The sequence below is a fragment of the Paroedura picta genome, chromosome 6 (assembly GCF_049243985.1).
Source record: "Paroedura picta isolate Pp20150507F chromosome 6, Ppicta_v3.0, whole genome shotgun sequence".
NCBI classification, from domain to species: Eukaryota; Metazoa; Chordata; class Lepidosauria; order Squamata; family Gekkonidae; genus Paroedura; species Paroedura picta.
Genome location: NC_135374.1, coordinates 21,307,052 through 21,332,602, shown reverse-complemented (window position 1 = coordinate 21,332,602; position 25,551 = coordinate 21,307,052). Strand labels below are relative to the sequence as shown.

Below are 25,551 nucleotides of genomic sequence, written 5' to 3'. Positions count from 1 at the left end.
GTCACCGTTCTAGATGAAAGAATTCAAATGTGAACTTGTGGTTCTCCTGACAAAATGTGTTAGGAGGCCTTTATTCCCAAAGGCTGGAAGGTATCCAATGTAATTACTTTCCAAAAATGTTCCAGAGGAGATCTGGGAGATCACCCCCTTTAAAAAGTAGATCAAAAGATTTTTCTCCCTTTCTTACAATACTAGAACTCGTAGGCACTTGAAATTAATGAGCAGTAAACTTAAAACAGATAAAAGGAAGTCTTCACCCAAAGAATAACTAACACGTGGAATTCACTGCTATAAGAAGTAGTGGCAGCTACAAGCATAGACAGCTTCAAGAGGGGATTGGATAAACATATGGAGCAGAGGTCCATCAGTGACTCTTCGTCACAAGGTAGATGAAACACTAGGTCTAAGGCAATGATACTCTGTGTGTGGTCTTGGTGCTTTGGGGGCAACAGTGGGAGGGCTTATGGAGTACTGGCCTTGCTGATTGGACCTCCTGGTGGCACTTGGAATTTGGCCACCGTGTGACGCAGAGTGTTGGAATGGATGGGCCATTGGCCTCATCCAACATGGCTTCTGTTATGTTCTTATGGGGCAGATTGGCTCTATCATTCTGGGTTAGAGTTTTCCACTGAATTACTTCTAGACAATCGATAAGTAGAATCAGTTTATTGTATCTGGAAAGCAGCAGATCCAGTCCTCCATGAACCCCTACTCCTGTACAGGGATTGTGGATCAGTGTAGAATTTTTGCAGGAACATAGACCTACAACTCTGGGCAACTCCTAATACTTGGACTTGACTGGGAGATGTTCCTGGTGCCCAGATAGAAAAGAATTGCATTTTGCTCTGTAAACTGTGATAGAAAGTATAACAATTATGAAACTCTAGTGTGGCTTTGCTAATATGCAAAATTACTTGGTACTTTTAAAAAGTTCAATGCATTCCCATAGCAAATTATTTTCCTTTTAATAAATCACTTGTCAGTGACGGGAGGGGGGGAATGTGCTAGAGTCAATGAAGTAGGGAGTGTATTCAAGTAATTGGTTAGCTGACAAAACAATCCATTAATCTCAATCAAGGAGTCAACTGGAGGTAGAGTTAGCAGCCAGTGTTGAATGGGTATCTGAAAAGCTTAGAGGTTCTTTTTTCTTGGTTCTGTGTTAGTCTCAGGTGATGGTTAATGAATAACTTAGTTATTATCTTCTCCATTCAGCCACTGTTCTATCTCTGTGAAAAGTCTTCTTTGTATCCAAACATGTGAGCTTGGATCATGTCTTATTCCTCTTGGAGAGCCAGCTTGGTGTAGTGGTTAGGAGTGCGGACTTCTAATCTGGCGAGTTGGGTTTGATTCCCCACTCCCCCACATGCAGCCAGCTTGGTGACCTTGGCTCGTCACGGCCTTGATAAAGCTGTTCTGACCAAGCAGTAATATCAGGGCTCTCACCTACCTCACAGGGTGTCTGTCTGTTGTGAGGAGAGGAAAGGGAAGGCGATTGTAAGCCGCTTTGAGACTCCTTTGGGTAGAGAAAAGCGGCATATAAGAGCCAACTCTTCTTCTTCTTTCTGGTAACAGTGATTTTTAGTATCTTTATATTGCTTTCAAAGCACTTCAGATGCTTTATCAGTATAATCTTATAACAAACTGCACAACCTTGCTCCACATATTGCAGATAGGAGTTTAAAGTGGATTGAGGATGTTATGGGATGACGCTGCTGGTCAGTGTCTGAGCACATATTTTGTTTGGAAAAGGCTGAGTCTACCATTTCCAGGTAAAGATCTCTCTGTCAAAAGACCCTAAAGAGCCTTGCCAGTGCGGACATCACTGAATGGACCAATTTCTGCTTTCTGTTAAGCAGGTTGTTATATTCATAGGCTTATTCTCCCATGTATACTTACAACTGCCATCAAGTCACAATTGACTTAGGGCAATCCCAGCGAGTAGCTTTCAGTGCAAAGGAGAAGCAGAGTTGGTTTGCCTCTGCCTTCCTCTGCAGAGCCTTCCTTGGTGTCCTGCCATCCAAATACCAACATTGATTATCTTCCAAGATGACGGACCCTTTCCCCCCCTTCGTCTCCTACACCTTCCTTTTTGCCCATATCTGGAATCATATTCCTGTCTCTTCATACTTCCTCCCTCTCAGTGGAACAAATGAGATGGTTTTGCAGACTGTTCCCTAAATAAACAACCTGACCCTGGTTACAAGTTTGCCTGATACCTGTTGGATAATAAACGCTTTAAATACGTGCCTGAAGGAAGCACAATCCATTTGGGGTTGTTTTTCTCCTTTTTAATATATTTACTCCCACGCAAACTATTTTGAATGGCTTCAAATGTTTCAGAAGTTGTTTTTAATCACACAAGACAGTCGACGTGTAGGCAAGGCTGATGCCGTCAGTAGCTGCAGCTGGGAAGAGGAGAGCAGGGCTCAATTTAGAGCTGGGTCCTGGAGCCCTTGCCAGAAATTGGCTCCCTCTTGTTTGTGTCTCGGGTTGCTATGCCGTGCAGTTGTTTTGAGAACATTGAAAAATGACCGGTTCTGGTTGGCTCTGCCCTCTCATTAATAATAAAATATAAAGTTGCTCTTTCCAATGCTGAGTATCTTACTAAGATTTCTTAATAATTATTAATACAGCCGTATTAGAGGTGCCTCATCTTGCAAAATAGCAAAGCATTTCTTTTTAGGGATTGCAGTGTTTAGCTCATCAATTTTAAAAGTTTTGATTTTAGCCAGCACATTTTTAAAAAACTTGTCAGTTGTTTGTAATGGGAGTAGTACTAAAATTGCCCCCCCCCCCCAAGGTTAGGTTGTTCTTCCTTTTATTGGATGTCATGCCTTCTCTAAAACAGTGCCTCCTATGACACATACAAGAAGCATCTAAATAGAGAGGCCTTTTCCCCTTCAAAAACAATTCTTTTATCCATATGCAGATCTAATCAATTAGTTGCTTTACTGACAATGCAGTCATAGACATAGTTACTCCAGACAAAGCCCATTGGTTCAAGTGGAGTTAGACTGGCCTAATTCTGTTTGGAATTGCACTGTGAAATCCCATACAATTTACAATTATTTGATGCTGTGAAAATCCAGATGTATTAATATCTGCTTATATTCTGCTCTTCTTCATGAAAGTGCAGTTTATGTGGGCCTCATATACGGTTGGATATATCCTTGGGTTGGATCCAACCAGATGTTCAACTGGTGAGAAAAGGAGGGCGAAGTCCCCTTTGACTACCAAAAGAACTGTGCTGTGGATCACAAGACCTTCATGAACCAAAGCCATATGGGATGGGGGAGGGAATCTAGGTGAGATTGAGTGGGAAAGCTGCCTGGATCCAACCCTTGGATTAGACCCACATTGTCTTAGCTTGAACAGGGCTATGCTATTCGGTGCCCTGAGACCATTAGTGGATCCTTCATTTGTATCTGTCTCTTCGTCTTGTCTAGGAGATGGCGATAAGAGCCCTCAAGCAGACCGGCAGCAGAAGCATAGAAGCTGCTTTGGAGTACATTAGCAAGATGGGATACTTAGACCCTAGAAATGAACAAATAGTCCGTGTGATCAAGCAGACTTCTCCTGGTAAGTTTGAGTGTTCTTTGTCTCAGCATTGTTTAAACTGGATTTGATCCTATTTAAACATAAAAGCAACTTTGCAGCTGCCGTGACCCTGCTAACTGTAGCTCTTCAAGGAAGAAGAAACCTAATAATTGTGATCTGTGTGGCAGTCTCTGCTTGACATTCCATTCCCGGGTCATTTGATGTTTTCTAAAGGCTGATGCAACAAACTGGAAGACTTGCAGCAACTCTGGCCTTATTTATTAGTAGAGGAAAAGCCTGTTGCGCCCAGAGGAAAGACGGGGGCTAGGATGTACACCTGCACTGTGGCCTTCCTGGGGGCTGGCTGCATGGCAACAGCTCCTGATTCTTGAGAGCCCACCTCCAAACTGCAAGGAACATTCCTGACTTAGGGGTCACCAACCTCCCAAGTACAGCCTGGAAATCTCCTGAAATTGGAGATCATCTGCAGACTATAGAGATCAGCTACTCGGGGGGAAATGGCTGTTTTGCAGGGGGGACTCTACAATGACAACTAATCTACTGGAGATGAAAGGGTTTGATTGGGATGGGGGAACTCTGTGGCACTGTGCCCCAGAGAGGTTGCAGGATGCCAATCTCCAGTTGGGATCTGGGGATTTGCTGGAATGGCAGGTCATTTGCAGGCAACAGAGATTAGGCCCCCTGGAGAAAAGGGCTACTTGGGAGGAGGGACTCCCTGGCTTTGGATCCCATGGAGGTACAGGGATGCCAGGCTCCAGGTGGGAAACAAAGAGAAATGCTGTGTGGCAGGAATTGTGAATAACAATAAATATCAAATAATTCTTAACTTGTCAGTTTCTTCCTTCAATGAAAAATTATAGGAAAATTTGCTTTAAGAACTGAAAACCTTTCAGTCTGTATGTTCTTCAGTTCAGTTCAATAACAAAGTAAATAAAAACATGAATCAAACATGAAAACATTGACTGGCAAAGATCATACAGAGGGCTTCTCAATTACTGCCTCTATGTCAGCCCTTCTCAACTTTTTTACCATTCTTCAGGCTTTGAGAAACCCCAGAAGTGGAATCTCCAGGTCCCAGCTGGAAGCTGGCATCCCTACCACTGTTCAGGGATGCCAGCCTCCAGGTGGGACCTGGAGAACCCCCAGAATGAAAGCACCTCTCCAGACCTTGGGCTAGTCACAGTCCTGTTAGAAACTTTTCTAATAGCAGTTTCTCTCAGAGCTCTCTCGACCTCACGTACCTCACAGGGTGTCTGTTGTAGGGAGAGGAAGGGAAGGCTCATTTGGACAATGAAAAGCAGGGTATAAAAGCCAACTCTTCTTCTACTGGGAAGGTGCTACTGGGAAACAGTGTCTCTTCCCTCCACATGTCTCCGTGGCCTCATGGTGCTTCTTTGCCCCACCTACAATTTCCCAATCTTACATGCCATTGGTCTCAAGAGTTTAGCCTCAATCAGGAGGGAGCCCTCGGCCAGAAAGGGCTAATACTACCAGGGCATGCAATTCTTGGCTGAGGGCCATCTCCTATTGGGGAAATATTTCTGAGGGGGCCAATCAGGTAGGGAGTAAATTGTCTGCATGCAATTTGAGCAGATTGGCTCTCATTAGCAGAGTGCCGTTTCTCTGTTGGTGGCACGCTCCCAGGGAGGTCAAATCAGGTTGGGAGTGAGTTGTCAACTTGAACTTTATTATGTTTTATGATATGAGGAATATGTTTTGTGATATGATTATTTTAATGATGATTCAAGGGTTTGGAAATGACTTTCACAAGGAAAATTTGAGAATTTTGCAGATTTGAGGGTCCAAAATGAAAAAGACAAAAAGGAGGAACTAATGTACTCCATTTGTGTCTGTTTCCTTCACTGGCTCTTTTCTCATTTTTGTTTTTGGGGGAATGTATGCAAAGCATTATGAAGTAAGTTGCTCTTATCACCTTCCCTCCTTTATTCCTTTCCCATCTTGCTCTATGGAAAGGTGAATTTATCAGTGAACCACATTTGAATCTGCAATTTGATTACCAGGTCTGTGATACAGGATTACAGCTGCTGGGCCCCTGGTCAGGGCAGGACATTTTCTTCCCCCTGTTCCCATAGCCTTCCATAGCTCTGAACAGTAGTAAGTGAAAAATGAAGGGTGAAAGGTGCAATAGCAACTGTGAAGTGTTTTGTCACTTCAAGTGAAAACCAGAAGTACTATAGGGTAGCTCTAGGAGTCTCTGGGAACTCTGTGGTACAGTCATAAAGTTCCCAGCAGTTCCTAGAACTACCCACATCACTTTTTTCTCTTTTTTTTTTACTGTAAGTGGTATAATGTTGCAGCCAGTATTACATCCCCATCATATCCCCATGTACAACCAGGCACTGGCCAGCAACCCTTTACAGCCAGCTTGGTATAGTAGTTAAGAGCAGTGGCCTCTAATCTGGAGATCCAAGTTTGATTCCTTACTCCTCTACATACAAGTTTGATTCCTTACTCCTCTTCTTCATGCAAACGAATGACACTATAACAATTATTTGTGTGTATGATTTCCTAACAGATCCCCATTCACTGTCTTTTATTTCCCCAAAGGAAAAGGCATGGTCCCAAACAATGTCAGCCGCAGGCCAAGTTTTGAAGGATCCAGCGAATCTTTTCCGTCCTATCACCAAATCAGCAACCCAGGCTATGACGGGACAGGCTTCGGGGCAGAGGCTGCCAATATGCTCAGCGAGGTTCCCCGGCCATACATGGACTACTTGCTTTCTGCTTCCCAGCCTGCAAACATGAGTGCTCCTGTGCAAAGACCGCCTGGTGTTGTCTCCCTCAACACACCTGGGAGCCACCCACAGAAAACATACTCTGCAAACATAGATTCTCCGGTAATCAGTTACCCAGTCGTTAGTCACAGTGGCCAGGCTTTGCAGCTCCAAAGCAACCACGGCTCAAATAGCCCACATTACAGCCGGCAGCCCATCATAGTGCAGGGGGATGCTCTTGGCTACGGCATTCAGCGGAGCCAGTCTTTTCAGAACAAGCTGCAGCAGGAAGGAGGGTATCCGAGCCTTCCCAGCAAAGGGACAGTTGTTCAGAGTAACTCTGGCCACGGGTTCCAGCAAGCAGCCGCTGGCCTGTATATGCCGCATCCTCATCACAAGCAACCCATCCAGGCTTCTCACCCAATGCATGTGATCACTAGAGGCCCAGCGTTTGCAAATGAATTTTCAGACAGCCCCCCGCAGGGTCTGTTGACCCCTTCTAGAAACAGCCTGAACATGGACCTGTATGACATGAACAACCCCCAAGTTCAGCAGTGGCAAGCAACCTCTTCCTCCTCTTCCTCCTCCTCCTCCCGCCGCGATTCGTTACAGAACCAGGCGCTGGATGCATCTCCCCGGCAGCACGTGCCCTTCAGAACAGAAGCTTGCGTGCCGAGCCGAACCAATTCCTTCAACAGCCACCAACAGCAGCAGCAGATACCGGCCTCCATGAGGCAGACTCCTCCGGGCAAAAGTGACCCTTCCATTAGTTCTCCAAACACCATCACAGCAGTCACCTCGGCTCATATCCTGCAGCCAGTGAAAAGCACAAGAGTGATGAGGCCTGAACCACAGACTGCTGTGGGGCCTGCTCACCCTGGCTGGTTACCCGCGCAGTCTTCTGCTGTGGATGGCTTAGGAATGATCGAACAGCACCCCCTTCCTGTTGGAGGAGCTAACTCTTTTCCATTAGAGGTCGATTATAGCAACCAAGAGCTCAGGTGTCTACCACCACCGTACCCTAAACATTTCCTGCTGCCTAATAATTCTGAGCAGTTTGATATCAGTTGCTTACGTACAGGAATTGAGCAGACAATGAGAGGGGTCTCAAACTCACCAGGCAACAAAGCGGAGGAAAACGGGGAAAGGAATGATAAAGCCAAGAGCGTCAAGGTGGAAAAATCCAGCAAGGATAAAAAGCAAATCCAGACCTCACCAGTGCCGGTGCGAAAAGGTGGCAAAGATGAAGAGAAGAGAGAATCCCGCATTAAGAGTTATTCACCATTTGCCTTTAAATTCTACATGGAGCAGCACGTGGAGAATGTCATAAAGACCTACCAACAGAAAATCAATCGCCGGCTACAGCTGGAGCAAGAAATGGCCAAAGTAAATTCATTTTGTGTACTTTTTTTTCATAAAAGGAAAAAAAATCGGTGGTATAAAAGTGATAATGCCCTCCTCCTCCATATTTAACATAGCATGAATTCTTTAAAAACTCCCAGAGGCAAAATAATAATTTCTGCCAAAAGTAAAATATATAGTGAGAGCATGTCTTGATCCTCTACATCTACACAGTCCTATGATTCCCCCCCCCTCTTCTTCATTTATTTATTAACCTCCCCCCTCGAGCCAGTTGTCCCAGGGCGGTGTATAACCTTAAAATACAATTATATAGCAATAAAATACAGTTCATCAATAAATAAATATTAAAACCTCATTCTGATCACAGCCAAATTTACCAGGGTTTAGCATTATCACATGTGGAAGGAGGAGGGGGAGGGGGGAGAACCAGATGAGGGAGGCCCTGCCAGATCACAATGGCAGGTTTCCGCTGGCCTCAACCATAAGCTTGGCTCACAGTCACAGAAGGAGGAGCTAGAATGCTACAAATCACCATCTACTGGAAGCCTGCTAAATTCTTATTGGCTCGTGAAATATTTTTCCTCCAGACATTGCCCTCCCTGCCCCATTTTCATCCCCCTGTTCTTTGCCATGTTTGGAGATTGTGCTTTGATCCTTGAAATGATGCTTTTTGAACCCTGTACTAGAGTTTTAGTCTTGTGCAATTGCAAAACCATATAATGGCCCAGGTTAGGTCCCAGATTAAATCAATAGAGCAGAATACAAGCTGCATGTGTCATGTTAAACATGTAGACACAGGACCTTGGCTTTTTAAGGCAGAACCTTATGCTGTCATACTAATTAGAAATAAGCCTCATCCCAACTTCATATAATGGTTTCTAACCATGTATATAATTTAAAACTGTCTTGATTTCTCACTTCTTCCCCCTGTCTTTTCTTACGAAGGCTGGCCTTTCTGAAGCAGAGCAAGAACAAATGAGGAAAATCCTCTACCAAAAGGAGTCCAACTACAACAGGCTCAAGAGAGCCAAGATGGACAAAACCATGTTTGTAAAAATCAAGACTCTGGGTATTGGGGCATTTGGAGAAGTCTGCCTTGCCTGCAAAGTGGACACGAATGCTCTGTACGCCATGAAAACCCTCAGGAAGAAGGATGTGCTGAGCCGTAACCAAGTGGCTCACGTCAAGGCCGAGAGAGATATCCTTGCAGAGGCGGACAACGAATGGGTGGTGAAGCTCTACTACTCCTTCCAAGACAGAGATAACCTTTACTTCGTGATGGACTACATCCCTGGTGGAGACATGATGAGCTTGCTGATACGGATGGAAGTCTTTCCAGAAAACCTAGCTCGGTTTTACATTGCTGAGCTTACTTTGGCCATAGAGAGCGTGCACAAAATGGGGTTTATCCATAGAGACATCAAACCGGATAATATCCTGATTGATCTGGATGGGCACATCAAACTGACAGATTTTGGCCTCTGCACTGGGTTCAGATGGACACACAATTCAAAATACTATCAGAAAGGTATTTTGCTTTTGGGGGGTGGGTGGGTTCAGGGTAAGGTCTTACAGTATTTATTTCAAGAAAAACTCTCTTGGCAAAAGCACGATTTCTAGAGAGTACAAATAACATGGTATTGTTGTTTGTGGATGTTTCTAATGCCCCCAAATTGATCCTGTTGTTTTCTAGTAAAAAGATGAGCTACAGGAGAGCATTTTGATTGACTGCTCAGTTTTGCATAGTGTTTAGGAGTGCAGACTTGGAATCTGGCGAGCCAGGCTTGATTCCTTGCTCCTCCCCCACATGCAACCAGCTGGGTGACCTTGGGCTCGCTACGGCACAGATAAAGCTGTTCTGACTAAGCAGTACTATCAGGGCTCTCCCAGCCTCACCCACCTCACAGGGTGTCTGTTGTGGGGAGAGGAAAGGGAAGGCGAATGTAAGCCGCTTTGAGACTCCTTCGGGTAGAGAAAAGCAGCATATAAGAACCAACTCTTCTTCTTCTTCAGTGATATCAGGGCTCTTTCAGCCTCACCTCCCTCACAGGGTGTCTCTTGCGGGGAGAGGAAAGGGAAGGTGATTTGATTGTAAGCTGCGAGACTCCTTTTGGTAAAGCAGCATATAAGAACCAACTCTTCTTCTTTATAAATTATGCTTTTTATTAAATGTATTAGATTAGATGGAGTCTTTATACACACACATATCTGAGTCATGCAGAATAAATTACAAAGCTTACAAATTTTAGAATAGTTGTGATTTGAAACAAAACATAGTAAATGGAAGACCTGAAGAATACATTTATGACCATGTCTGTTTCCTGTTTCTTTGAAAGGGAGCCATATCAGGCAGGACAGCATGGAGCCCAGCGATCTCTGGGACGATGTGTCTAACTGTAGATGTGGAGATAGGCTGAAGACCCTGGAGCAAAGAGCTAAGAAGCAACATCAGAGATGCTTAGCCCATTCGTTAGTTGGCACGCCCAATTACATTGCACCAGAAGTCCTGCTTCGTAAAGGTAAAGCGTGCCACTTTGTCTCACTTGGAGGCAGCTATTTTGAGTTTTGCGTCCTGTTACGTAAAAAGAAAAATTAATGGGCCGAGGAAAACTTTTGAGGTTACCACCCGTGGATGCTTTGCAGCTCTTCATCTTGTTGAAGCATAAGGCCACTGTTGAATCACTGAGACTGTTGCTCCTTATGGCTGATTACAAGATACCTTACTGGAGACGGGTAGAGGAAAAGTTAGAAAGAGTTACAGGAAATCCATTTTTCCCTCCTCTGTTCATGAATTTGTCCTTGGATTAAAAGTACAAAAAATATTTTAAGGAGAACCGATAAACTAGAGACAGCATTTAGATTGTTACGGAAGGATTTTTGGCGTGCAAAAAAAAAAGAGGTAAAATTTTTGTCAGAAGACACAGAGGAAGATTTGTTAACCATTGTTTCGGGTCACAGTTTCCTATTCTGAGATGAACAAACCATGCACTCTCATAGGTGATAATTTTAAAATTTTAACAGGCTTCCTCGAGAGGTGGTGGGTTCTCCATCTTTGGAAATTTTAAAACAGAGGCTAGATAGCCATTTGATGGAGAGGCTGATTCTGTGAAGGATCAAGGGGGTGGCAGGTTACAGTAGATGAGCGATTGGGATGTGAGTGTCCTGCATAGTGCAGGGGGTTGGACTAGATGACCCATGAGGTCCCTTCCAACTCTATGATTCTATGATTCTGTGATTCTAAGATGTAATGTTCTCTATATAGTTTCTTCAGTTCCATGTAACCACCCTGAGCCTCCGAGGAGGGCGGTATGTAAATGTGAAAATAAATAAATAAATAAAATAAAATAAATGGTTTCTCTTTGGAACACAGCAGGAAGTAGAATATGTGATCCTGCTCTTGCCAGTTGAAGAATACCATCCTCTGCTTTCGTTTCAGGATACACTCAGCTTTGTGACTGGTGGAGTGTTGGAGTGATCCTCTTTGAGATGCTGGTAGGGCAGCCTCCCTTCCTGGCTCCCTCACCCACAGAAACCCAGCTGAAGGTAAGTTCAGTCTCATTAACTATGATGATAAAGATGGATAATGTGATATAGTTTGAAAGATACACTACAGCTGTGGTGGCTGGGGTTTGATTTTGGACCATGTCCCAGAAACAGGCTGATACTGCAAGGTGTGCATATGTCTGTCTGTCTGTCTGTATGTATGTATGTATGTATGTATGTATGTATTTCCCCACCTTTCATGATCCAAGGCTGTGTTCCCTAACCCCCAGGCCTGGGACCAGTACCGGGCTGTGGAGCCCTCATTACCGGGCCGCAACGGGGGGGGGAGGCGCCAGTGGGGGCACCTCCCTCCCCCCCTTGCAGCGCAGCGCAGTGTTCACTGCACCGGGAGTGATCGGCTGCTTCCGGCGCAGAGAGTGCTGTGCCGCATTGCGGGGGGAGGGAGGTGGGGGTGTCGGTGTGCTGGCAGGTGCAAGCGCACTGGCACAGCAGCTTCACCCCTGCGTATTTGTGCCCACTGGTGTGCCAGCGGCCACGCCTCCCTCCCCCCCCGGTCCCCAACCCAAAAAAGGTTGGGGACCACAGATCCAAGGCACGTAACACTAATTGTACAAAATCTAATAGATCTCTCTCTCTCTCTCTCTCTCTCTCTCTCTCTCTCTCTCTCTCTCTCTCTCTCTCTCTGTAATGTGCCATCAGGTTGCATCTCCTCAAGGCAACTTGATAGCATATTTTCAGAAGGGTTTGTCATTATTGGCTGCCTATGGATTTCCCGGGTGGTCTCCCACCCAAGGATTAACCAGGGCCTGACCTTGCTCATTTTCTTGGATCTGATGAGAATGGGCTAGCCTGGGCCTTTCAGGTCAGGCAAAAAATCCAAAAATCCTCCAAAACACACAATTCCATATTTTAAATAATTGAAACAATAAAATATGTTTTTACCCGGTCAGAAATGGCATTTAAATCACCATTCTAAAATACCTTGTGCACAGTTAGCTGCCCCTAAAGCTCTGTGGGATAAGTTTATTTACATCCTTGCTTGGAAACGCAGGAGGGTTGAAGTCCCTCTGACCTCTCTGGGACGCTGTTCCAAAGATATGGGACAACTACAGGGGGGTGGGGAAAGAAAGTACAACTGTCCATGGGCCCCTCTGTCTAGTGGTGCTTAGCAAGAATCCTGCTGGGTGCTAACCAGTGCTTGCGTTTTTCAGGTGATCAACTGGGAGAACACCCTGCACATTCCCTCCCAAGTCAAGCTAAGTCCCGAGGCAAGTGACCTTATCACAAAACTGTGCTGCTCCGCTGAAGAGAGGCTTGGAAGAAACGGAGCTGATGATATTAAGGCTCACCCTTTCTTTGACTCCATAGACTTCTCCACGGACTCTCGCAGGCAGCCAGCTCCCTACATCCCCAAAATCAGCCACCCAACGGATACATCCAATTTTGATCCAGTGGAAGAAGATGGTCCTTGGAATGATGCAAGTGAGGACAGCACCAGGGCATGGGACCTGCAGGCCTCTTCTAGCGGCAAACACACAGAACACGCCTTCTACGAGTTTACTTTCCGAAGGTTCTTTGATGACAATGGATACCCGTTCAGATATCCAAAGCCTTCTGGGCTGGAAGCAAACCCGTCTGAGAATTCTGATGTAGAAAGCAAAGATGGGCTGGATCAGACCGGAGCGTGTCAACCTGTATATGTGTAAATTATTGTACAGAGTTTTCAAAGCAAAAATATATATATATATTACAATTTTAGAGTCTTCCTTTATCTAGTCCTTAATTGCAATGAATTCTAGTTCAGGCCAAGATGAGTCTGGAGATTTAAGGACTCACAGATAAGGTCCTAAATGGAAGCTGGTTCTGATTTAGGCCATTGAGCACTGTAAATAGCTAAATAGATGAGGACACTTGAAATCTGGATCTTCAATCGTGATTTCCAAGGCTGGGTTTGTTAGCAATTCCCCCCCCCCCTTTCTGGATCTGTGTGGCCCACTCTATTTACAGACCTCCACAGCGTCATGATTTTTTTTTTTAAAGTAAAGCAAAGAGCACTTATATTTTGTTTATAGCAGGGTTATTATTTTTCCTACTAAATTATAGGGATTTTAAGTTTGACAAATCATGCTGCTGTTCTTCTTTTCTACATTTTTAAAAATTATCCATCGCACTTATGTCATGTTTTTTGGAGGAAATGTGTAAGACTGAAGAACATGTGATTCAAGGTTTCTGTGCAATAATGTTTAGTAAGAGAAAACAACAAAAAAGTCCACTGTTTGACGTCCTAAATTTACTGGTGCCATTTTTATTCACAGCGTGATCTTTATATGTATTTTTCCACATTTCAAAAAAAAAATTTTTTTTTGAAGCTGCTTATGTGTCCCCTGCCCCCTTTTTTCTTTCTTTCTTTTTGGAATTTAGTGTAATCAGAGTGTGAGCAAGTGACAGTCAGGGTGTGATTTCAGTGATTGGTGTGTGGAGAATGTTGCATGAGCTGATTAGTTTGTTTTCCTGTTTGAAATGACCTTTTTCTTGCCATTCACAGGCAGGTCCTGTGTACCAGTTTCACTGAGGATCTACAACTTTAGGCCTTCAGGATTTGTGTGCTGAGAACATATTGTGTGGATGGGTCCCGTCCCCCCCAATTATGATTGTATACCACCTTTCCGTGTTTATAAAACAAATTACAAAGCACCAATTTCTAGTTAAGGATTGGCTGTGTGGAGAGGGAGGGGAAGAGGCTGGTATAAGCATCTTGTTTCATGAAAGATCCACCTTCCCAAAGAAAGGGTAAACTATCAGAACATTGTCTACAGGCTGTGTAAGATCACCCACTTACTTAGCAGGTAGATTTGAGCCTAGTAGCACCTGAGAGACCAATAAGATCTTCAGGGTGTGAGCTTTCAAGAGTCAAAAGTGTCTAGGGGAACATGCGCTCTCTGAGCTTTGACGCTCCAAAGATCACAGCACCCAAATCTTGGTTCTACTGGACTTGAATCTAGCCGCAGTACTGCAATTCAACATAGCCACCCTCTGAAAATCGCTTCACATGTGATACACAGTGATCAGCAGTTTTGAAACTCACCACTACAGTATTCATTCCTATTCTCTGTAAGGGAAAACATATAGGTGAGAATTGTCTCTGTGCCTTAAACTTGATTTGAAAGCCTTCAGTTAGATTAGCTGTTCTGGTGGCACAAGATAGCAGAGGAGACACATTTGAGCCCTGAGAAGTACACTGGAGGGATGGGCTTCATATGAACAAAATGCCATCTAGGACTGGGCTCTGCCAAGGAGAGGGATATAGTGTGAGATCATCCTTATGGCAGCAGCAGAAGTTATAGTATCCAACCACTTATTTTTGTTCTAGCCTTTAAAATGAATAGGACTCTTCAGAACAGTAACATAAATGGTAATTCAGTGACAGTACCTTTTTCTCTCTGTAGCTGCCCTCGATTTGGGCAAGTCCTGAACCCATTGAGAAGAGACAAGATGCAGTATGATAAAATCAGAGTCCAGTAGCACCTTTAACAAAGATTTATTCAAGATGCAGTATGGTTATCTTAGCATATCTAGTAGCTTCTTTGCAATCTTCACTGGAGTAATAGCTAAGAATGGTGGACTCTAATCTGTTAAACTGGGTTTGATTCCCGCCCCCCCTCCACATGAAGCCTTGGGCCAGCCACTGTGCTCTCAGAGCTCTCTCAGCCTCACCTGCCTCACAATTGTTAGCTGCTCTGATATTCCTTAAGGTAGCAAAAACCTACTCTTCTTCATCATCACTGCAAAGGTGTAGATACTACACACACGGTCACAGCACAGAGTAAACTTGACACTGTCATCTGTTCCAGCAGTATAACAGGCCTGATAACACAGATCTTTCCCCAAGATACGATGATTGATAATCCTTGAGAAACATAATTTTGGATCAGTGATGGCTGTCGCTGTTTATTGGCTGCTTGGAATTGTGAGTTATTCTATTTGACAGCGCTGCCATAACTGTGCCAACACCAAGAGAATATTCTTGAGGTTTGCAGTTGTTCATGTGAAACACTCTTGTTTTAAAATGCTGGCCCTGGCCTGTGACATTTTGTTCATCTGTTTGCGATGGACCATACTAATCCTTCTCTGTCAAAATGCAAGCATACTCTAAAATATTAAGAAACAAATGTTTAAAATATGCCTTTTTATTAGTTATATACGTTAATGTGAGGATTATTCAAACTGATAATGGAATACTAAAGATAATTAAGCCATACATATCTTCATTTATATTCTATATATATAACTAGTGTTTATTTTCAAATCCTTAATTCAGATTAGTTTTAACAGTCCTATTTTAAATGATTGATTGCAATAACATTTGAGGGCAATATTCCACTGTGGTTTATTTTTGTTTTTTTGCTTTTAAAGTTTTATAAAACTAAAGCTTCATTTTCTTTCTTATGTTATTTCCCATATTATTCCTTAACATTTTAGCCTATCATATCCTACCCTTTGTCTAGACACCTAAAGCAACACCACCTGTAAATCCATCAGGCTCAACTAAGCAAAATGATTGTGTATTTGTTTACATTTGTATGAAAGGAGTGTTCTGAGGTATGCCGTGCTTGTGTTGTGGCGATCTATGAAAGATTCAGTATTACTACTTTTTTATATAATAATGCCATGTTTTTGATATTTACATCTATCTGACATTCTTTCATGTGGTAGGTTCTTCCTCAGGAACTCAGTTTAACTGTTATTTATTTATCATTTGCCTTTCAAAAGCTTCTGCTGGCACAATTTATTATTAAAAAAAAATGAATGAAAAATCCCAGATGGCTCCTGTGTTTTTGTGATCTTTGAAATGTTAAGATTAGATACAGGCTTCCTCAACCAGGGTTTCTTGACAGCCCTGGAAGGGTTTCCTGAATGGGTGGGAGTTCATTAATGTTTACATATCAGGTTATATGACCATATATGGTCATGTCGACCTATCTCCCCCCCCCCTCAAAATGGCCAGTGTTGGACCTGGAGGGGATGGGAAGGGGAGGGGCACCAGGGGACATGTACATAGCTATGCTTCCCAACCATACTCTGCGTGATCACACCATTTCTGGGGTTTCTCAAAGCCTAAAGAATGTTTCAGGGTTTCTCAAGGGTTAAAAAGTTGAGAAAGGCTGTGTTAGAGGCTAAAATAGAGCCACTGAGCCCCTTCAGGTTCCTAGCTCACATAATTTTTTTTACCTGTCTGAGTGTACCTGTGGGAGGGAAGGCGGCACAGTATAGCCTCATCAAATCTAAGCAGGGAAGGGAGGTCACTTTATACACAAAAACTGGTCCCTTGTATCCTAACAGAATAATTCTTACCATAGGCAGCCAGGCAAGAGGGTATTTACACAACTGTTGTTAAGGCTGTGTCTCTTACCCATCCTCCAAGGACCTATTGCATGGTTCTTACTTCTTTTACTGTATCCTCACAGTGAATCTGAAAGGCAGGTTAGTCGGTGTGGTACAGTAGAGACTATCTGATTAGGATTGGGGAAATATGGATTCAAATTCACACTTTCGGTGGTGACAGAGGGTATTTTCAAGATAGGGTGATCTGGGCCAGTTTCTCTCCACCCTAACTTATTTCACTGGGTTGTCCTGAGGTACTAAAACGGCATACAAAGAATTGAGAAATTCTGTAGCAAGAGAATCATCAATAATCACTGCTGAGGTTCTTAAAAATAGCCCATATTTGTCAATTCTTCAGCCATTCTAATATAATTAAAGGAAGGGAGGAGGTGGGATATAAAGGATAATAATAATAATATTATAATAATAATAAAAGGGGGAAATGACGATTTTCAATTAATCAAATGTTCCTTATTTTTAACTAGATGACTTGAGGATATGAGAAATCTACTCTGTAATCTATTTTATGTATAGGGCTATTCAGCACTTTTGCGGGGAGGTAGTACATTTTCAGATGGCAATTATTACAAAATACAGTTTGTCAAGAATGCAGTTATAGTCAAGCCTTTTCTGGCAGATATTTTCCCTGAGAGACAGTTTGCTGTAGTGGTTAGGAGTGCGGACTTCTAATCTGGCAAGCCGGGTTCAATTCGGCGCGCTCCCCCACATGCAACCAGTTGCACCGATAAAGCTATTCCGATCAAGCAGTGATATCAGGGCTCTCTCAACCTCACCTACCTCACAGGGTGTCTGTTGTGGGGAGAGGAAAGGAAAGGGGATTGTAAGCCACTTTGAGACTCCTTCGGGTAGAGAAAAGTGACATATAAGAACCAATTCTTCTTCATTTACCCATCCCCAGTTCCTAACTATTTTATAACCCTCATTGACTGCATCACACTTGAACATCTAATCATGAATTTACAATCAGAAACGTCAATAAAATGTATTTAGAAAAATGCAGTGATGTCAGAAAATCCCTTAGCAGTCTTGGTTTTTGTACAGTTCTGCTAAGGTAAGTGCCGCCTTGGGGGCAATAAAATTTACCTAGCATATATAGCAAGGCTAAAATCTGAGCATGTTTTTACTGTGGGAGAAACGCTTGAAAAGAATAGGTGGCATGTGGTGGAAAAGGAGATGTTGCGCTCTGAAAATGACTTGAAGGACTGGAGCTTATATGGGCTTCTATCCTGCTTGCCTAATGAAGTATGAACAAGCACTGGAAATTTACATTTGGACAATTAAGTAGAGCATAACATGGATATTTATTTTAAACATTTCTGCTGTCCACTCAGTTACAAAACTTAGCAGGAAGAGTGCAAAACTTAACTTGAGGTTATTCGTGCACTTCACATTGGATTCATGTTTTTCAGAGCTGACTCAAACTATGGTGAAACACATATCTACTGAAACAAATAAAGCACATGAAGCTGCCAGAGTCAGACCCCTGATTTATCAAAGTCAGCAGTATCTGTTCTGATTAGCAACCTTCTTTCTGCACAGCTTCTACAGTGCCCACTACCTGAACTTTTAAAGTGCAACAAAGTCTTGAGTCCAGGGGATCCTTTAAGACCAACAAAGTTTTGTTAAAGGTATATAAGCTTCTTTTTGCAAGCTCTCTTCTTCAGATTCAGTGAAACAGGATTTCCTCAACCATTACATAGAGGAAGGGGTGGGTTAATTGTCAGGAAGGGCTCATTAGATAACAGGGTGATTACAACAGATTGGATTAAGGTGTCTGATAAGATCTGTGAATTATTTTATCAATCGCTTTAATCCAATTTTAGCTATCCGCCCTGTTATGCATCTTGACTTTTCCTGGTAACTAACACCTCTTCCTAAATCATAGAATAATAGAATCATAGAGTTGGAAGGGACCTCATGGGTCATCTAGTCCAACCCCCTGCACTATGCAGGACACTCACATCCCTATCGCTCATCTGTAACCTGCCACCCCCTTGAGCCTTCACAGAATCAGCCTCTCTGTCAGATGGCTATCTAGTCTCTGTTTTAAAATTTCCAAAGATAGAGAACCTACCACCTCTCGATGTAGCCTGTTCCACTGAGAAACCGCTCTAACTGTCAGGAACTTCTTCAGGATATTTAGATGGAATTTCTTTTGAATTAATTTCATCCCATTCATTCTGGCCTGTCCCTCTGGGGCAAAAGAGAACAATTCTGCTCCATCCTCCATATGGCACCCTTTTAAATACTTGAGAAAACTTATCAGATCCCCTCTCAGTCGTCTCCTCTCTAGAGTTGAAGAGATGTAATGGTCGAAGAAATTCTGTGTATTTGCACATAAAAACTTATACCTAGAATGAAAGGTTGTTGGTCTTAAAGGTGCCACTGGATGCAAACTTTGTCCTGTTGCTTTAGACCAACATGGCTACACACTTGAATCTATTTTAAGTGGAGATAGCCTGTGGCAACAGTACATTGTGGGTTTTGTTTTATTTATTTTAAGGTATAAAGCTTCACTCCCACAGAATGTCATAATGATCAGATTAATTTCTTTGTATTTAAAATATGTATGCCTCATTTTCCCCCCAAGAAAATGCTTGCAAGTAGCATGTAAGACCAGTTAAACAATAAATACACACAACCCTCTAAAAATTAACACCAAACAATTACCAGATAAGGCTTTCGAGGCAGGAGTAAAATTATAAAAGCAGTGTAAGAAATTATATCCTAAAACAAAAAATCAATTTATAACCAGGCATTTGGTTGAGACCAGGCACAACCAACAATGAACGAAGGGCCCCCGCTCTCCCCCCCCATTCCTCCCAGAACTCCACCAGAGTGCTCTGGACCTGTAGTGCCATTTGCACGGTTGCATTGTTATACTGTTACATTATTATTGTTATACTGTTTACTATACTGTTATTCTGTTACAACTACTGTTATTATTGTATGATTATTAATGAAGACTGTTCCATGTATTGTTTATAAGTTTAATGTAAACCGCCCTGAGCCTCCGGGGAGGGCGGTATAGAAATATAATAAATAAATAAATATAAATAAATAAATAACAGCACAATTATGGGGAAAGATTGCACCATCTTTAAAACAAATAAAAAGCTGCAGTATCATCATACACAACAGCAACAGAGAAAGAACCACAAAATGAAATAAAAACAGGGTAAGAAATACTAATGTCACATAATGGGAATTAAAAAGCAAGCAGGGAGTCTCAGACAAAATCACAGTACTGGTGGAAAGCCTTGAGCTGGATGGCTTGATAACCCTAAGGGGGTCACCCTAAGTGAGCTGTAATTATCACCAGGACTGATAACCTAAGGGGGAAAAAATTAACTGGTATCTGTCCACAGGATTGTAGATTTGGAGCCAGGCATGCATTAGTGAAAACGGAATCTCAAAGTCTGCATGCCGCCTTTTGATATGTTCCACTGTGTCCTCCTGCTGTTTTAATGACTCACAGTTCTCTAAATAAAAAGCCTTTTTGTTACAGTATGTGAGTTGCAAAATACATAACTGATACAGGATAGGGCAAGACAAGCACTACTATAAGATGAACAACAACAACAAAATATTCTTTTTTTTGCTCATCTATACCTGCCCCCCCTTTCCCTGGTTGCTGCATTTTGAACAAGTCAATGCTTCTGTAAAGGCAGCTCTGTATCCCAACCTGGACATCATCAAGGTCAACTATAGCCAGATCAGCCTCTCAAAGGAGGCCTGAAAACGCTTCTCTTTTAGAATAGGATTCGATACATTGTGAGGCTAAATCTACCAATATCTAGCTAAGTCATGATTGGGAGCTTCCTGAGGCACCCAGTTATCCGCCCACAGAAACAGAATGCCAGGCCAGGGCAAATCTCGGTGTGACTAAGCAAGGCAATTTTTATGTTCTTATCTTGTGCATGTACAGGAAAAGCCATCCTCATTCTTTTCATTGAAGAGAGTGGATTTGCATTTCAATCTGCATGAGCAGATCAGGTTCTACCACTGAAATGAGTAAGAACACTGTCATAGTTGTGGAGGAGGTGAGAAGGGTGAGTGAGCCTCCATCAAAGGACTCCATCATCATTAAACATAATAAAGCTGAAGTTCACAACTCACTTTCTAACTGATTGGACCTCCGTGAGGGTGTGCTGTCCATAGAGAGAGCACTCTGCCAATGAGGGTCAATCAGTCCAAATTGCACTCTGCCAATTAGTTCAAATTGCACTCTGCCCATGAGGGCCAATCAACTCAAATTGCATGCAGACAATTTACTCCCTACCTGATAGGCCCCCTCAGAAATATTCCCCCAATAAGAGATGGCCCTCAGCCAGAAACAGCCCGCCCTAACAGTTTAGCCCCAATCAGTAGGTAACTCTCAGCCAGGAAAGGCTGTTAAGGGGTCAGCTCCTCCTGGCCAAGGCTCCGTCCTGATTGTGGCTAAACTACTAGTGCGGGCTATTCCTGGCTGAGGGCCGTCTCAGTGAAAATCTTAAACTGGTGTGTGACAAAAGTGGGGATGAACACTTACAATTTAATCCAGACAAGACCAAAAGGAGGTCCACTCAGGTAGGGAGTGAGTTGTCAACATGAGCTTTATTATGTTTAATTATTGTTTTGCATATCATTACAGTTGCCAGGTTAGTGTATGCTAGACAGTGGAAGGAAAGTATCACTCCAAAGATCCAAGATTGGTGATCTAAAATAAAGGAAACATATACCTTTATGCTTTTAACTGCTTACCAAAATAATAAAGATATAGAGAGCTTGGATTCTATCTGATCTAAAGCAATACAAAAAATGTCAGCAATAATATTTTAGGTTGTACTCCTAAAATGGAGTGATGTAATGTGTACCTTTTACTGTTTCGTATATATAATGTCATGTCTTTATCTTCTTTATTAATAAACTTTTTAAAAAGTGCAGGATCAGGGCACCTGACTGAAATCTGAAGAACACTGTCATGTAAACCTTGCTGAAATCAACAGGACTTGAAAAACAGAACTGTAGTCTATGATTTTACAACTCTAAACATTTAGAATAAATACTAGCCAACACAGAAGCTGACATCTGAGCAACCAGAGAATGGGAGTTAAAAGGCAAGTTAAAAAGATACCCTCTACTTTATATAACAACCCAATACATGTCACTAACCTGTCTGCACAACAGTTAATCGCCTAAAATATTAAGTAATGGAGAGGAAAAGTTATGCTTCTAATTAATTATTTGAAAATGTACTATGAACACTGAACCAATGTGGTGTAGTAAAGAGTGGTGGACTCTAATCTCCAGAGTCAGGTTTGATTCCCCACTCTTCCCTATGCAGCCAGCTCTCTCAGCCTCACCTCCCTCCCTCTGTTGTGAGGAAAAGGAAGGAAAAGGTGTTTAAATCACTTTGGGACTCCTTCGGGTAGGTATAGGAACAGTGAGGTATAAAAGCCTCGGGTAGGAACAGTGAGGTATAAAAGCCGGCTCTTCTTCTTCTGGCATCATACCCAAATAGAATACCTTTTGGAACATTTTGAGGAAAGGAAGCCACTCTGTTATCACTGCTGCATCTGAATTCCCAAGTTAGATGGGAATTGGGCTGCATTGGCTTTTCAACCCCATTAATTGGGAGTTGAAGCGGTGCCACAATTCCAGTCTATGCTACAAGGTTCCCCGCCCCCTTGGGCAGATTGAACACTGCTGGTAATTTATCATCTGATGGTTGGCATGAACCAGCGTCTTTAATTAAAAACTGAGACGATGTTATATTTAGAACAGCAGCAGAATTCACATAGATAAAATGGTCTATCAGCTGACAGGAAAGTTAACAGAGAAGTGGAGTTGAGACACAGCACTGAGTGGATGCCAAAGAGTACACTGACAATGACCTCTGATCTGTTGCTTGCATGAAGAGTTAAAAATTCTCCCATTCTCCATGCGCACAATCAGTGTTAATTTTTTATGACTATATTCCATGCTTACCATATATTTGCCTTTTCTATCAATGACATGCAGTCTGATTTTATGTCATTCCTGTTGGCCCAAGCAAGGTAATGCCCAGTCAATATTAATTAATAGTCCCCATTTCTCAGGAAGTCATACCCCCCAAAATTTCTTTAGCAACAGAACAAGGGCAGAAGCAATTATGAGCATGCATTTTTTAATCAATTTTGCAAAATCCGGACTTAAGCTTACCACCATCCAGGTTAAGAACAGCAGATTCTAATCTGGGTTTGATTCCCTGCTATTCCACATGCATCCAGCTGGGTGACCTTGGGCTGGTCACAGTTCTGTTAGAGCTGTCCTCACAAAGCAGCTTCTCTCAGAGCTCTCCCAGTCCCACCTACCTCAATCTGATTGTGAAAATATTAACATGCTGAATAAATGTAGAGTCCAATGGCACCTTTAAGACCAACAAAGATTTATTCAATAAATAATTATTGAATATAAATGCGTTGGTCTTAAAGGTGCCACTGGACTCTAAATTTGTTCTGCTGCTTCAGACCGATATGGCTACCCACTGGAATCTATATTAATAGGCTGTTATCAGAAGTGACTGTTGTTCTGGTACCTTATTGTCTGCTTTTCATGCGGAAGAGAAGGACAGAGAGGGGAGACTTGGCCAATGATCTGACAGAGGTGACTTCTAGCCATTCTTCTCTCTGCTCTGGGCTTGGTGGCATGCCCCGAATGCAGGTGCTCTAGACTGGCTGGGGAGGTTGCATTCCATCCTCCTCTCTCACAATAGGGAGCACACCTGTTGAGAACCGATGTAAATATTTTCCCTGCACACTCTGAAAGGTAGGCAGACAAGCAGATGGCTGCACAGCAGACTGGAGGGAGAAAGAGAGGCAAGTGTTTCCCATTCCAACAAAAGACATTGACTGACAGTCTGCTAAAAGGCCTCAGGGAATATAACATTTCCCAATATGTCCTTCAAGGGGGCAGGATTGCCAAGACCTGGTGGGGGAATTCCTGAAGACTGAAGGGTGGCACATGGGGAGGGCAAAGGCTGGACAAGGGGGAGAGCTCAATATCCCAAGACTCCACCTTCCAAAGCTGCCAGGGAACTAATCTCTGGAGTCAGGAGAGCACCAGCCCTTATCTGGAGGTTTGTGGGAAACAATGGAAAGAAATGTAAATAATGTCGCTCATTCCGACCAAAAGGTCTTAACACGAAAGCTTCAAGTATGTTCAGATTAATGAACCCTTCCAAAATAATGCTTTGAATAGCTATCGATTGGAGCTGTTTTCACGAAACTATTCCTTTCTTCAGAAATATTTCATCCCGCCTGAAGAGCTGAATTAGTCAATGCTTCTCCCCCCTCTAGAAGGATCCATTAATCTGAACATACCTGAAGCTTTTGTGTTAAGACTCTCTGGTCAGAATAAGCTGCATTATTTACATTCCTTTTCATTGTTCGCCTCTTACGGGATTTTCTTCTAGCCTCATTCCCGTGTGGCCAATCTATTTCCCCTACCTAGAGGTTGGCAACCCTACAAGGGGGGAAGAAACCAGAGTAGGCCACAAGCTAGAATGAGGCTCAGCAAAGCTCTCCATACCAGCAAGCTGATAGGCTACCCCAGCAGCAAGCAGCGGCAATACCTGATGAAGGGCCATGCAGTTGAGTCTGTGAGAGACTTCCCAAGGGGACTAGACCTCACACAGGCCTCCCAATGGGCTGGACTGATGCCAGAATAAAACACTGGAGAAACAGGAGAGCAAGCCTGGTCACAGGTACTCTTACAACCGGACACCAAGAGAAACATGCAAGGAGCTGCTAGCCTTGGGTGTCCTACAGAAATTGGACTGCATCCTCTGATACCACCATGAACGTAGAGAACACTAAATCTGCAATGATGAAGGATATTGGATTTCTCTAAGGGGGAAGATCAATGCAAATACAATTTCCAAGATCTCTCAGTGTCTTTGTGTGTGAGAAAGTAGCCAGGCAGTTTCTCTGGCACCAATTGTTCCCACTTCTAGCACACAGAGAGAGAAAGAGAGAGAATTTACATGTAAAAAAAACTGGGGTAGGGTATGTCTTTTCAAAAAATACAGTGTTTCGGTTAGTAGGCCTATGTATCACGTGCTATGGGGCCCGCACTTCCAGTGGCCCTGCACGGTGCCATGGGGGATCAGGACCATAGCCCCCTTCCTTCCCCCCTTTTCCTTCTTTAAGGAAACTTGGAACGACACCTCTATGGGGGGCCTTTGTGTCCCCAGTCTGGTTGCTCCTGCCACAATTGTACTCTGCTAGAGCCCACCAATCCTTAAATCAGGGGTAGTCAAACTGTGGCCCTCCAGATGTCCATGGACTACAATTCCCATGAGCCCCTGGCAGGGGCTTATGGGAATTGTAGTCCATGGACATCTGGAGGGCCGCAGTTTGACTACCCCTGCCTTAAACTGTCTGTGGTGCTATGGGTCCCGCAAATCCTTAAACCACTCCTGCCTAAACCCTTCAATTCTCCCTCTACATTCTGGTGCCTGAAGTATTTTTTTTTCCTGGACCAAACCTCCTGCGCTGGAGACTGGCTGTGAGGGAGCCCAGCCAGCCGATCAAGAACAAAGGGGAAAATCCAGCTCCCCATTCTTGTCTAAAAATATACCTGCAACCTCTGCTTTAGATATGAACCCATTCAAAGAGATTCCCTCGTTTGTCACTAAGCCTTGTTCACAGCTACGGGCTTTATTTTTAAATCAAATCACAGCACTCACTCCCCATCAAACACCTGTATTTAAAGTCAGGATTTCTTGTTCCAGCCCACATCACATTACAAACAATGAACTTCATTTGCCACATAGATCCCCCCCACACTCAGTTTTAAAGGATCTTTTTGAAGGATCCTTTCTTGGATGCTTTAGGATGCTTTGGGCTGATCCTGCGTTGAGCAGGGGGTTGGACTAGATGGCCTGTATGGCCCCTTCCAACTCTTTGATTCTGGAGTTTTTCATAACCCACCTTGGTTTTCTCCATCCTAAATGATTCGGTATCGC

General features: G+C 43.2%; 1 protein-coding gene across 2 annotated transcripts in view; it reads left to right on the top strand.

The window, feature by feature from the left end:
* LATS2 (large tumor suppressor kinase 2) overlaps positions 1–15,975 on the top strand; it is a 53,295-nt gene extending 37,320 nt beyond the window's left edge. The window contains exons 3-9 of one of the 2 annotated variants that reach the window (XM_077341677.1): positions 3,447–3,579; positions 6,127–7,679; positions 8,601–9,183; positions 9,992–10,174; positions 11,092–11,198; positions 12,371–12,427; positions 12,528–15,975. In XM_077341677.1, coding sequence (XP_077197792.1) covers positions 3,447–3,579; positions 6,127–7,679; positions 8,601–9,183; positions 9,992–10,174; positions 11,092–11,198; positions 12,371–12,427; positions 12,528–12,812 — 2,901 coding nt within the window. In that variant the 3' untranslated portion in view covers positions 12,813–15,975. Of the gene's footprint in view, positions 1–3,446; positions 3,580–6,126; positions 7,680–8,600; positions 9,184–9,991; positions 10,175–11,091; positions 11,199–12,370 lie in introns of both variants that reach the window. The other variant, XM_077341676.1, reaches the window with a different exon arrangement.
* Positions 15,976–25,551: the final 9,576 nt, after the last annotated feature.